Source organism: Erinaceus europaeus, chromosome 23 (genome assembly GCF_950295315.1).
Source record: "Erinaceus europaeus chromosome 23, mEriEur2.1, whole genome shotgun sequence".
NCBI classification, from domain to species: Eukaryota; Metazoa; Chordata; class Mammalia; order Eulipotyphla; family Erinaceidae; genus Erinaceus; species Erinaceus europaeus.
Genome location: NC_080184.1, coordinates 12,335,658 through 12,347,708, shown reverse-complemented (window position 1 = coordinate 12,347,708; position 12,051 = coordinate 12,335,658). Strand labels below are relative to the sequence as shown.

General features: G+C 50.2%; 1 protein-coding gene across 4 annotated transcripts; it reads right to left on the bottom strand.

Moving 5' to 3' along the window:
* On the bottom strand, nt 1–11,110 carry C23H19orf38 (chromosome 23 C19orf38 homolog). Of its 4 annotated transcripts, none has more exons than XM_060181750.1 (7): nt 11,003–11,110; nt 8,679–8,981; nt 5,115–5,207; nt 3,639–3,666; nt 2,820–2,863; nt 1,665–1,732; nt 1–557 (listed from the first exon to the last, which is right to left on the bottom strand). In XM_060181750.1, the coding sequence occupies exons 1-7, from the start codon at nt 11,034–11,036 to the stop codon at nt 432–434; spliced, it is 696 nt and encodes a 231-aa protein (XP_060037733.1). In that variant the 5' UTR covers nt 11,037–11,110; the 3' UTR covers nt 1–431. The 4 variants fall into 4 exon arrangements, with proteins under 4 accessions (XP_060037733.1, XP_007526102.1, XP_060037734.1 ...); XM_007526040.3 differs by having other exon boundaries at nt 1,665–1,702; XM_060181751.1 differs by lacking the exon at nt 5,115–5,207.
* Between the last annotated feature and the right edge of the window lie 941 nt (nt 11,111–12,051).

Genomic DNA, 12,051 nt, shown 5'->3' with positions numbered 1-12,051 from the left:
TGGGGGTGACAGGTGTTATAATTAATAATTTAACAGACTCACAGACGGGTAGACAGACAGACGGATGCCCCCCACTCCCAAGTTCCTAAGCACCGGACAACCCACTTGGGTTGGTTCCATGAAGCAGGAGGAAGGGGGAGTGTAGACATCTCATGGACCAGCTTGGGGGGTGGGGGTGGGTGGGGGACATGGAAGGGAGCAGATAGCTCGCCATCGGTTGATCTGGGAATCTAAGGACCCATTTTCATGTCTACACCCTTCTCCCTCCTGTTCCTGTGTGAAGACCCTCACCCTTCATCTGACCTGTTCAGTTCCCTGAGAAACTGGTGGTGGGGACCCCCGAGAAGGTAGAGGGGCCTCACGTCCAGCTGGGTGTGGGCAGATATAAATGGGGGTGAGGGGCGCCCAGACGCCCCTGTACCGCAGGCTCACTAGCAGGCACGGAAAGTGCTGAATTCCGGGGGTTCAGGGGACGAGGAGGTAGAGGTGGGCCTCTTCCGCGGCCCCAAGTCACTGGCTGTCGTTCCGTCACTTAGTGGAGCCTCCGATGTCATTTTCTTCATAGAAGAAGGGGGGAGGGGTGTGATTGGAGGGTTTCTGATTGGGATCTCAGCCCTCCCCTTTATATTCTTTTTTTTTAAACTATGTATTTATTGTCCCTTTTGTTGCCCTTGTTGTTTTATTGCTGTAATTATTATTATTGCAGTTATTGCTGTCGTCGTCGTTGGGTAGGATATCTGTGGAGAGAGGAGGGGAAGACAGAGAGGGGGAGAGAAAGACAGACACCTGCAGACCTGCTTCACCGCCTGGGAAGCGACATCCCTGCAGGTGGGGAGCCGGGGGCTCGAACCGGGAGCCTTCGAGCGGTTCTTGCGCTTTGCGCCACGTGCGCTTAACCCGCTGCGCTACCGCCAACACAATTATTAATAGCAGATGAGCTATTGATAATTAATACTTAATATTTCACTAATATTAAGTATTAAAACCGAGCGGGGGGCAAATAGCATAATAGTTATGCAGAAAGACTCTCATGCCTGAGGCTCCAAAGTTCCAGGTTCAATCCCCCGCATTGCCATAAGCCAGAGCTGAACAGCTCTGGTGTTTCTCTCTGTGTCTGTGTCTTTCTCTCTCTCCATCTCACTCAGTGGATTAAGCGCAGGTGGCACAAAGCACAAGGACCAGCGTCAGGATCCTGGTTCGAGCCCCCAGCTCCCCACCCGCAGGGGAGTCGCTTCATAGGCAGCGAAGCAGGTCTGCAGGTGTCTGTCTTTCTCTCCCCCTATCTGTCTTCCCCTCCTCTCTCCATTTCTCTCTGTCCTATCCAACAACAACGACAACAATAATAACTACAACAATAAAAAACAAAAAGGGGAATAAGTAAATAAATACTAATAGAAAAAAACTATATATATATATATATATATATATATATATATATATATATATATATATATATATATATATATTTAAAACCTTCCTAGGGTTTGCTCCCAGCCAGTCCCGAGCTCCTAGGCTTGATTCCAGGCTGTTCCCAGGTTTAACACCCTTTTTCTCCCCCCAATTTCAGAGACAGCAGGTGAGGATCAGCCTAGGGGTCCCCACCTCAGCCCACCTCTGGAAGTCAGGACGCCTGTGGCAAGGGGGTTCAGAGCAGGGAGACTCACCATGGAGATGGTGAACAGGGAATTGTCGAAGGCCAAGTCTGGAAGGGAGACAGAGGCAGGCCCCTGGGCTGGTGTGAGAAAGGAAGGTCCTGTGACCTCCACCTGCCCCCCCAAACCTGCCCCCATCAGGAAGGCGGGGAGGCTCTGGCTCCCAGAATCCCCTCCCCTCCCCCTTCCAATTCATTCAGCCAGAGATGATACTGGAAACTGTACCTTTAAAATACTTATATATGGGAGATGGGCAGTAGCGCAGCAGGTTAAGTGCACGTGGCGCCAAGCTCAAGGAGCAGCGTAAGGATCCTGGTTCCAGCCCCTGGCTCCCCACCTGCAGGGGAGTCGCTTCACAGGCGGTGAAGCAGGTCTGCAGGTGTCTGTCTTTCTCTCCCCCTCTCTGTCTTCCCCTCCTCTCTCCATTTCTCTCTGTCCTATCCAACAAACATGACAACAACAACAGCAATAATTACAACAATTACCAAAAAAAACAAAAACAAGGGCAACAAAAAGGGAAAAAGAAAAAGAAAAAAAACACATATATATAGGAGTCTGGTGGTAGCGCAGCGGGTTAAGCACATGGCAAGTGTCTATCTTTCTCTCCCCCTCTGTCTTCCCCTCCTCTCTCCATTTCTCTCTGCCCCCTCCAACAACAATAGCTATAACAACAATAACAATAACAACCACAACAAGGGCAACACAGTGGGACTAAATAAGTAAATATACATAGATATAAAATATAGTTATATATTCTGCAGCCCAGCAGTCGCGCCCCTGGCTGAGGGCACACATTCCAATGCACACAGACCCGGGTTCAAGCCCCCAGCCCCCACCTGCAGGGGAGGTTTCACAAGCAGTGAAGCAGAGCTGCAGCTATCCCTGTCTCTCTCCCTCTTCATCTTCCCCAATCCTCTCAATTTCTCTTCTTTATCCAATAATAACATTAAAAAAATAGTTCTTCATTTATGAGAGAGAGAGAGAAATGGAATCAGAACCTCCCTTTGGCACATGCCATGCTGGGAATGGAACTTGGGGCATTTCTCTCCACTTTCTGAAACACCTCAGAGGTGCCAGGCCAGCCCCGCTCCCACCCCCAGTGTGGAGGAAGCCCTGGACTCATGAGGGAGAGGTCTCTCGTAGCATTTTAAAGTGGAAGGCACAAACCTGTGTTGGAGAAGTTCATCTGGGTCCAGCAGGATTCTCGCTCTCTAGAAAAGAATCCACAAGAAGTAACCTGGAGCCCCTCTTGTCCCCCCCACCACACACACCCCCAAGTTGGGAAAACTATACCTGGGGTCACCCCTCTGTCCTGAATCCCCAGGGATAAAAGGAGGAAGAGGGTTGATATTCCCTCCTTTTTTTTTTTTTTTTAATTTTAATCAGAGTCCTGCTCAGCTGTGGCTGATGGTGATGCTGGGGATTGAACCTGGGACTTCAGAGGCTCAGGCAGGGGAGTCTAATTTTTTTTTTTTTTGATGAACCCTGGTGCTGTCTCTAGATTATGTCTTTTTTTGTTGTTGTTCTTGTTGATTTCTAAGAACTCTTTACATATGTGAGGTTTTGTTTTGTTTTGTTTTTTTAAACTCAGAGCCCAGCTCAGCTCTGGCTTCTGGTGGTGCTGGAGATTGAACCTGGACCTCAGAACCTCACGCAGGAGAATCTGTTTCCAGAACCATGGTTCTCTCTCTGGAACACCCACTGCTGGAGACCAAGGTGAAACCAGCATATCCAAGGCAACCAGGGGACTCCACTGTCCTCCTCCCAAGGGTGGCTTCTGAGAAACAGCAGATGCACCTATTACCCCAAGCGGCCACCAGAGGGCGAAAGTGAGGAGGTATCGCCACCCCCCAGCCAGCCCTGGGAAAGCCTCTGGGTGTCCACCCTCCCCTATCCCACTCCCCAAATTGGGCTGGAGAATCCCCTCCCCCAACCTTCCAGCTCCCCCCAAAAGCAGCCATAGGATGTGCCCAGGGACAATCTTACCGTTTCTTCTGAAGGTGTTTTACTTTCACTGGAAATAACAGAGAAATGAATATTGGTGAGATTTTGTTGTTGATGTTGGGTGGGGTGGGGGCAGGAAGTCATAATATTATAAATAACCCCAGAAACACCCCCCCAATTCATACATGTGGGACCCCCCCCCCAGCCTTACCCTCTCCCCCCAGTGTGGCACTCAACAAGAGAGCCATTGTAAACTTTTATTATTTTATTTTATTTTTTAAAAGGTTTTATTGATTTATTAATGAGAAGGATAGGAGGAGAGAGAGAAAGAACCAGACACCACTCTGGTACATGTCCTGCCGGGGGTCAGACTCAGGACCTCATGCTTGAGAGTCCAATGCTTAATCCACTGCGCCACCTCCCGGACCACTATTTTATTTTATTTTATTTTATTTTATTTTATAGAGACTGAGAAGGTAGAGAGGGAGCCAAGTGGCAGAGCACCTTGTTAAGCACTCACATTACAGTGCACAGGGACCCAGGTTCAAGCCCCTCGTCCCCACCTGCAGGGGGAAAGCTTCATGAGTGGTGAAGCAGGGCTGCAGGTGTCTCTCTGTCTCTCTCCCTCTCTATTTCCTCCTCCCTCCACAATTTTTCTGATTATGTCCAATACTAAAGAAAGAAATTATTTAATATAAAATGTCTTATTAGTTTTAAAAAAGAGAGAGAGAGAAGGCAGAGAGAGAAGAGAGAGTGAGAGAGAGAGCCTCCTGCAGCCCTGCTTCACCACTCATGAAACACACACACACACAAACACATACACACATACCTGTAAGGGGGGCCAGGGGTTTGAACCCCGGTCCTTGTGCATGGTAGTCTAGAAGAGGCACCATTGTCCAGCCCTGATATTGTGGTCTTTTGAACTCTCTCTCCCTGACTCTCTGTCTCTGTCTCTCTCTCACCTCTTTGTCTCTTGATGTGAAAAAGTCATCCCAGCGTGGCAAAGCATTAATAACTAGTTAAACTAAAAACACATATGGATGTGAGGCTCCCAGGTCCCAGGTTCAATCCCCAGCACCACCATCAGCCAGAGCTGAGCAGGACTCTGGTCTCTCTCTCTCATTAAAATAAAACAAACAAACAAACCAACAAAATTATGTATGAGGACTGATTGGTGGTACACTTGGTAAAGTTCACACAGTACCATGCCCAGGACCAGGGTTCAAGATCTCTGTGCCTACTTGCAGGAGCGAAGTTTCATGAGCAAGCAATGGAGCAGGGCTTCAGGTGTCTCCTCTCTCTCTCTCTTTCTTTCTTTCTCTCTCTCTTTCTCTCTCTCTCTCTGTCTTTTCTCCTTTTTAGATGGAGTTCAACCGTGGAGCACATGCTGTGTTTGCAGGAGGTCCTGGGTTCAAACTCTAGCACCAGAAATAAAATGAAATGAAATAAAATAAATAAAATAAAATCTGGCCAGAGCATTCTCTTCAGCCCTTGGGACTCTCTTGGGTCTGTTTTTACCTCTTTTGATCACTACAGCCACAGCCACCAATCCCACCAAGAGGAGAAAGACACCTGCCAGGCTCAAAGACAGCGCCAGGATCCACGTGGGCACTGGAATGAATGAACGAATGAACGAACGAATGAATGAATGAACGCATGACAATAGAGCCAAAAGCCCAATCAGATCGCAGGTTTCCCCGCGGGCAGAAGCGAGAGCCCCGCCCAGCCACGTGGTTCTTCCAGATAAGTTGAAGGCTCGCTTTGGTCTCATTTGCATAGACACACCCACCACCCCCGGCCACGGTGATTGGTTGCAGCAGGCACGCCCCCCCTAGATCAGCCAATGGGAACTACGAATGGACAAGCAAAGCTGCTGGAGGGACCTGGCGACAGTCCCACAAGCAGTCTGCGTGCCACCACCACCAGATGCCAGAGCTGAGCAGGACTCTGGTAAAACAACTACAACAACAAAATCTTAATTTAAAAAAAATAAAAAGAGAGAGAACCCTGATGTCCAACAACAGATAAGTGGCTGAGAAAATTGTTACCTATATACCCAGTGGAATACTACTCAGCTATTAAAAATGGTGACTTCACTTTTCACTTCATCTTCTATGGAGCTTGAAGGAATCATGTTCAGTGAGATAAGTCAGAAAGAAAAAGGATGATTATGGGGTGATCTTACTCATAGACAGAAGTTGAAAAATACTACAATGAATAATTTTTAAAACAAAAGGTTCCTGGCAGAGGGTAGATAGCATAATGGTTCTGCAAACAGATGTTCACGTCTGAGGCTCCAAAGTTTCAGGCTGAATCCCCCAAATCACCATATAAGCCAGAGCTGAACAGTGCTCTGGCTAAAAAAAAAAAAGAAAGAAAGAAAGGAAAGAAAGAGAAGAAGGAAGAAGGAAGGAAGGAAGTACTACCATAACACTAACCTGCCTTCCCTGGGCAGACGACCTCACCAATGTGTCCTGGAACCCCACCTCCCCAGAATCCTGCCCCACTAGGGAAAGAGAGAGAGAGAGGCTGGAAGTATGGATCGACCTGTCAACGCCCATGTTTTTTGCTGTATTTTTACTGTATTTTGCTGTTGACTGTAAAGCATTAATCCCCCCCATAAAGGGGAGAGGGAGAGGGAGAAGGAGAGGGAGAGGGAGTCTGAGCTGTTGTGCTTTGGCCCTCCAAAAACAGCTTCCAGGGAGTCGGGCGGTAGCGCAGCTGGTTAAGCGCAGGCGGTGCGAAGCGCAAGGACCGGCATAAGGATCCTGGTTCGAGCCCCTGGCTCCCCACCTGCAGGGGAGTCACTTCACAGGCGGTGAAGCAGGTCTGCAGGTGTCTGTCTTTCTCTCCCCCTCTCTGTCTTCCCCTCCTCTCTCCATTTCTCTCTGTCCTATCCAACAACGACGACATCAATATCAACAATAATCATAACTACAACAATGAAAAAACAAGAGCAACAAAAGGGAATAAAAAAATAAATATTAAAAAAAAAAAAAAGAACAGCTTCCAGGGCTGACTACTGAAGAGAGAGCTCAAGGAGATTGGGCTGTAGTGCAGCGGGTTAAGCGCACATGGTATAAAGCTTAAGGACTGGCGTAAAGATCCTTGTTCGAGCCCCTGGAACCCCACCTTCAGGGGAGGAGGTCGCTTCAAAAACAGTGAAGCAGGTCTGCAGGTGTCTGTCTTTCTCTCCCCCTCTCTGTCTCCCCCTCCTCTCTCCATTTCTCTCTGTCCTATCCAACAACAATAGCAATGGCAACAATAACAATAATGACAACAACAAGGGCAACAAAATGGGCGAAAATGGCCTCCAGTAGAGAGAGAGAGAGAGCTCACTGAGTAGAGGCTCTGGCTTGCCAAGCTCTCCATCCAGGTTTGAGGATGGTGCCACATGCCAAGTGCCACAGTACCAGTGGAAGCTCCTTCTTGATGGACTCAGTCTCTTTCTCAGGATGGAAAAAAAAAATCTGCTGTAGGGAGAGAGAGAGAGAGAAATAAAAGGAGTCTTTCTCAGCGAGACCGAGAAATCGCCCTGCCTATGGTGGTGGTGGTTGGGAGTTAAGCCGAGAGGCAGGCACCATACAGGGAGACTTTCACTTGGTGTCAGCGGGCTGGAGGCTCTCACTCCCCCACTCTGAGGCCACAGTCCCAGGTGCAAAAAGAAGCCTTTGAGAACACATCTGTTGTCAAGCCAGGGGCCGGAGGAGTAACAGAGATGGATCTGTCCTCTAGTACCATAAAGCACTCTCTCTTATTTGAGACAGAGGCAAAGGAGAGAGAGAGAGAGATTGATTGAGATTGATTCCAGAGCCCTACTCAGCTCTGGCTCATGGTAGTGCTGGGGAGTGAACATGGGACCTCAGAGCCTCAGGCAGGAGAGTCTGTTTGCAGAATCACAATGTTATCTCCTTGGTCCTGTTTTTTTTTCTTGTTGATTCATAAAAACTCTCTACATATGTGGCATTTCTTTTGAATCCAGAGCCCTGCTCAGCTCTGGCTTCTGGCGGTGCTGAAGACTGAACCTGGGGCCTCAGAGCCTCAGGCAAGAGAGTCTTTTTTCCATAACCACCAATACTATCTCCTCAGTGCCTACCTTTTCCTCCTTTTTACTTCAGTGAGAGAGAGAGAGAGAGAGAGATTGAGAGAAGGAGGGAGGGAGGGAGAGAGGGAGGGCAGGGGTAGATAACATAATGGTTCTGCAAACAGACTCTCCTGCCTGAGGCTCTGAAGTCCCAGGTTCAATCCTCAACACAACCAGAAGCCAGAGCTGAGCAGGGCTCTGGAAAAAGAAAGAAAGAAAGAAAGAAAGAAAGAAAGAAAGAAAGAAAGAAAGAAAGAGAAAAAGAAATCAATAAATATATATAGAGAGAGAGGAAGGAGGGAGAGATGCCACACAACACCAGAGCTTTCTCCTGTGGTATGACACTTCCTAGGTGGTACCAGGGACTCACTTAGCAAGGCAAATACACTACCCAAAGGCCTCTTTCTCTCTCAATCTCTCTCTCTCCCTCCTCTCTCTCTCTCTATCTCTCCCTCTCTCTCTCCCTCTTCTCTCTTCCCCCTCTCTCTCTTTCCTCACTCTCTCTCCCTCCTCTCTCTCCCTCCTCTCTCTATCTCAATCTCTCTCTCCTCTCTCTCCTCCATCTCTCTCTCTCCTCCACCTCTCTCTCTCTCTCTCTCTCTCTCTCCAGTCCCTAAGCTTTGTTCAGCCTCTGTTCCCCTTTCCCCCCCAGCCCTGCCCCCACCAGTAGTCACAGGAGCCCAGGAAATAATGCAGCTCCACCTGCCAGGAGGTTGGCGGTTTGACAATCCAAACACCCAACCCTTGGAAACCTGGTGCTTCTGCTCTGTGACTTCTCTGCCTCAATTTCCCTTCCTGTCCATTGAGGAGACTCTCTTTGCCCCGCTGGGGGGGGGGGGGTTTTGTCGTCTTGGGAGCATAAGAGAAAAGAGGTATGATCCCCACCCACCCCAAAGCAAAGCAAGCAGGGTCCCTCCCCCGGGAGACCCCCCCCCCAGGAGCGAGTGTCTGTGGTAGCGCAGGGAACAGTGTGGGGAACAGCGTGTGCGAGGCCTCACCTGGAAAGGAGAGGTGCACCTGCTCGCTGAGGTCCGAGAGTTGGGGCTGCTGGTGCTCCCCCAGGACCCCGTACTGGCACTGGAACGGGCCTCCCGGGGCCTCCCTGCCGCTCAGGTTGAAGGTGACCCGGAGCTGGTCTGCCGGGGCCTGAACGAGTTGGAGTATCTGGCCGCCCTGGTACAGCGTGAAGTTGGCCCCCGGGAAGCCCTCCGGGGCCACGCAGGCGATGTGGATGGGGTCCTCGTGGGTGCTGGGGTGCGGGGGCACCAGCAGGATGGAGGGGGGCGGGAAGGCCGAGGAGCCTGTGGGGCGTAGGGGGTGGGGGAAGGGGGAGGTGGTTAGAGTCCAGGGTGGCCTGGCTGTGTGGCCTTGGGGACCCTCTCTGGGCCTTGGTTGGATCCTGAGTTATACTTAATCTTCTTCTTCTTCTTTTTTTTTTTCCTCCAAGGTTATTGCCAGGGCTCCGTGCCTGCACCACGAATCCACAGCTCCTGGAGACCATTTTTCCCCCTTTTGTTGCCCTTGTTGTTTTATCATTGTTGTGGTTATTATTATTGTTGTTGTTGTTGCTGTCATTGAATAGGACAGAGAGAAATGGAGAGAGAAGGGGAAGACAGAGAGGGGGAGAGAAAGACAGACACCTGCAGACCTGCTTCACCGCCTGGGAAGCGACTCCCCTGCAGGTGGGGAGCCGGGGGCTCGAACCAGGATCCTTACGCCGGTCCTTGCGCTTTGCACCACGTGAGCTTAACCCGTTGCACTACCACCGACTCCCAATTTTTTTTTTCTCTTTATTTATTTATGGATCGAGACAGCCAGAGATCAAGAGGGAATGAGGTTGATAGGGAGAGAGACAAAGAGACACCTGCAGCTCTGCTTCACCACTCACAAAGCTTTCCCCCTGCAGGTGGGGACCTGGGAGCTCAAACCTGGGTCCTTGCTCACTGTAACATGTGTGCTCGACCAGGTGCACCACCACCTGGCCCCCTGGGCCTTGCTTCTCAAAGAATCTTTCTTGGGAGTCAGGCAGTGGTGCACCTGGTTAATCGCACATATTATAATGCACAAGGACTTGGGTTCAAGCCCCCGGCTCCCACCTGCAGAGGGAAGCTTCCAGAGTGTCGGAGCAGGGTTGCAGGTATCTATGTATTTCTGTCTCTCTCTATCTCCTCCTTGCCCTCTTGATTTCTCTCTGTCTTTATCTGAAATGAAGACATTTAAAAATATTTATTTATTCATTTTCCCTTTTTGTTGCCCTTGTTGTTTTCTTGTTGTTATTATTGTTGTTGTTATTGATGTCATCATTGTTGGATAGGACAGAAAGAAATGGAGAGAGGAGGGGAAAGCAGAGGTGGGAAAGAAAGACAGACACCTGCAGACCTGCTTCACCGCCTGTGAAGCGACTCCCCTGCAGGTGGGGAGCCGGGGGCTCGAACCGGGATCCTTACCCTGGTCCTTGTGCTTCACACCACATGCGCTTAACCTGCTGCGCTGATGCCTGACTCCCGAAATAAAGACATTTTTAAAGGAATGCTGTTTGTCATCCCTGAGACTTTACCTTCTCTGAAGCCATTTTTTTTTCTTCAGATAAAGAGACACAGAGAGAGAGAGAAACCCCAGCCCTGCAGCTTCCTCCAGTGCAGTTGGGGGGAGGGGCTGGGCTCGAACCCAAGTCATGCACATGGCAAAGCAGTGCAGAGTCCACATCCACGGGGGTTACTCAGCCAGCCCCTGCCCCCTTTTAACTTTTTTTTTTTTTATGGAGATACAAATTGAGAGGTGGGTGGGGGGAGAGACTAAGAGAGACAGTTGTAGACCTGCTGTAGCCCTGGGAGACAGGGAGGGCTGGGAAAAGGCTGCCTCTGTGTGTGTGTGTGGGGGGGGCAAGCCTAGAGGCCTTCCTAGAAGAGGTGCCACAAGCAAATGGGCACAGGTTGGATGTGATGCAATGAGGGTGTGAGCCGGGTGTAGTGGGAGCAAGGACAGCCGGACAGGTGGACAGAGAGGGCTTCCTCTTGTTCCCCAAGGCTACAAAAGAAGAAAAGGGATTTTTGTTTTGGTAGAGAGGACAGCTTCTCTGGGCAGGAAATCAGCATATCAAGAGGGTCCCCCTGTGGGGGGTTCCCCAGGGTCCTGAGGAGAGCAAGGTCACCCCAAGCCTTCCCTTAAACTATCTATCTTCCCTCCCTGGGGCCACAGAGGGGAGGAGTCCTTGCCTTGTGGGAGGGTGGGTGAGAGTTCTCCCCCAAATTCTGGTGGATCCTAAAGCAACCCCAGAACTTGGGGAGGGTCCCCGTGGCTTGCTTGGGGACCCCAGACTTACCGGCTGCGGTCAGAAGTAGAAGTGCCAAGGGCATATCTTCTCCAGGAGGGACCCGAGTTCTGGCGGGGCTGGGGCTAGCAGCCAAACCCTCCTGTGGGGCCTGGCCAGGCGGGGGCGGGGGGGGGGGGGAGGAGAAGGGGGGACATGGGGACATTGTTGCCAGGAAGACACACACACACACACACACACACACACACACACACACACACACACACACGCCCCAGCACCAGCCCAATTGCACCAGAGGGATGTGTGTGTGTGTTTCCCCTTTTTCACTGACTGCTCAGAGGCCTCCCAGAACCAAGGCCAATTGGAAAACCATTTGCCCAAAGCCAAAAATGAACAAGCTGTGTGGGCAGAAGGTGGAAGGACCCAGCCGCCCCTTAGGGCTATGACCTTGGTGCTAGAACCTGGCTTGCTGGGCTGTCCAGCTCTGGTTTCTGGTGGTGCTGGGGATTGAACCTGGGAACTCAAGAGACTTAGGCAGGAGAGACTCTTTTGCCTCCCCAGCCCAGTTAAAAATGCATTTTGGGGTTTGGGCGGTAGCGCAGCAAGTTAAGCGCAGGTGATGCAAAGTGCAAGGACCGGCATAAGGATCCTGGTTCGAGCCCCAGCTCCCCACCTGCAGGGGAGTCGCTTCCCAGGCGGTGAAGCAGGTCTGCAGGTGTCTGTCTTTCTCTCCCCATCTCTGTCTTCCTCTCCTCTCTCCATTTCTCTCTGTCCTATCCAACAACAATGACAACAACAACAACAATTACAACAATAAGCAAGGGCAACAAAAGGGAATCAACAAATAAATAAATCAAAGGAAATCAAAGGAAAATAATAAATAGGATTTAGTTGGGCCAAGGACACAATATAGTGGTTCTGCAGAGAGACTGTCCTGCCTGAGGCTCTGAGATGGGTCCCGGCCACAACAAGGGCAACAAAAGGGAATAAATAAATAAATAAATAAATAAGAAACAGAAGGATGAATATGGGATGATCTCACTCATAGGCAGAAACTGAAAAACAAGATCCGAAGGGAAAATTCTAAGCAGAACCGGGAC

Coding starts and splice junctions, on each gene's coding strand:
- C23H19orf38 (XM_060181750.1), bottom strand. CDS start 11,036: ATGCCCTTGGCACTTCTACTTCTGACCGCAGCCG. Junction 2,864..3,638: donor AAACACCTTCAGAAGAAACG/GTAAGATTGTCC, acceptor ATTCTTTTCTAG/AGAGCGAGAATCCTGCTGGA. Junction 558..1,664: donor CCCTGTTCACCATCTCCATG/GTGAGTCTCCCT, acceptor TCTTCTATGAAG/AAAATGACATCGGAGGCTCC.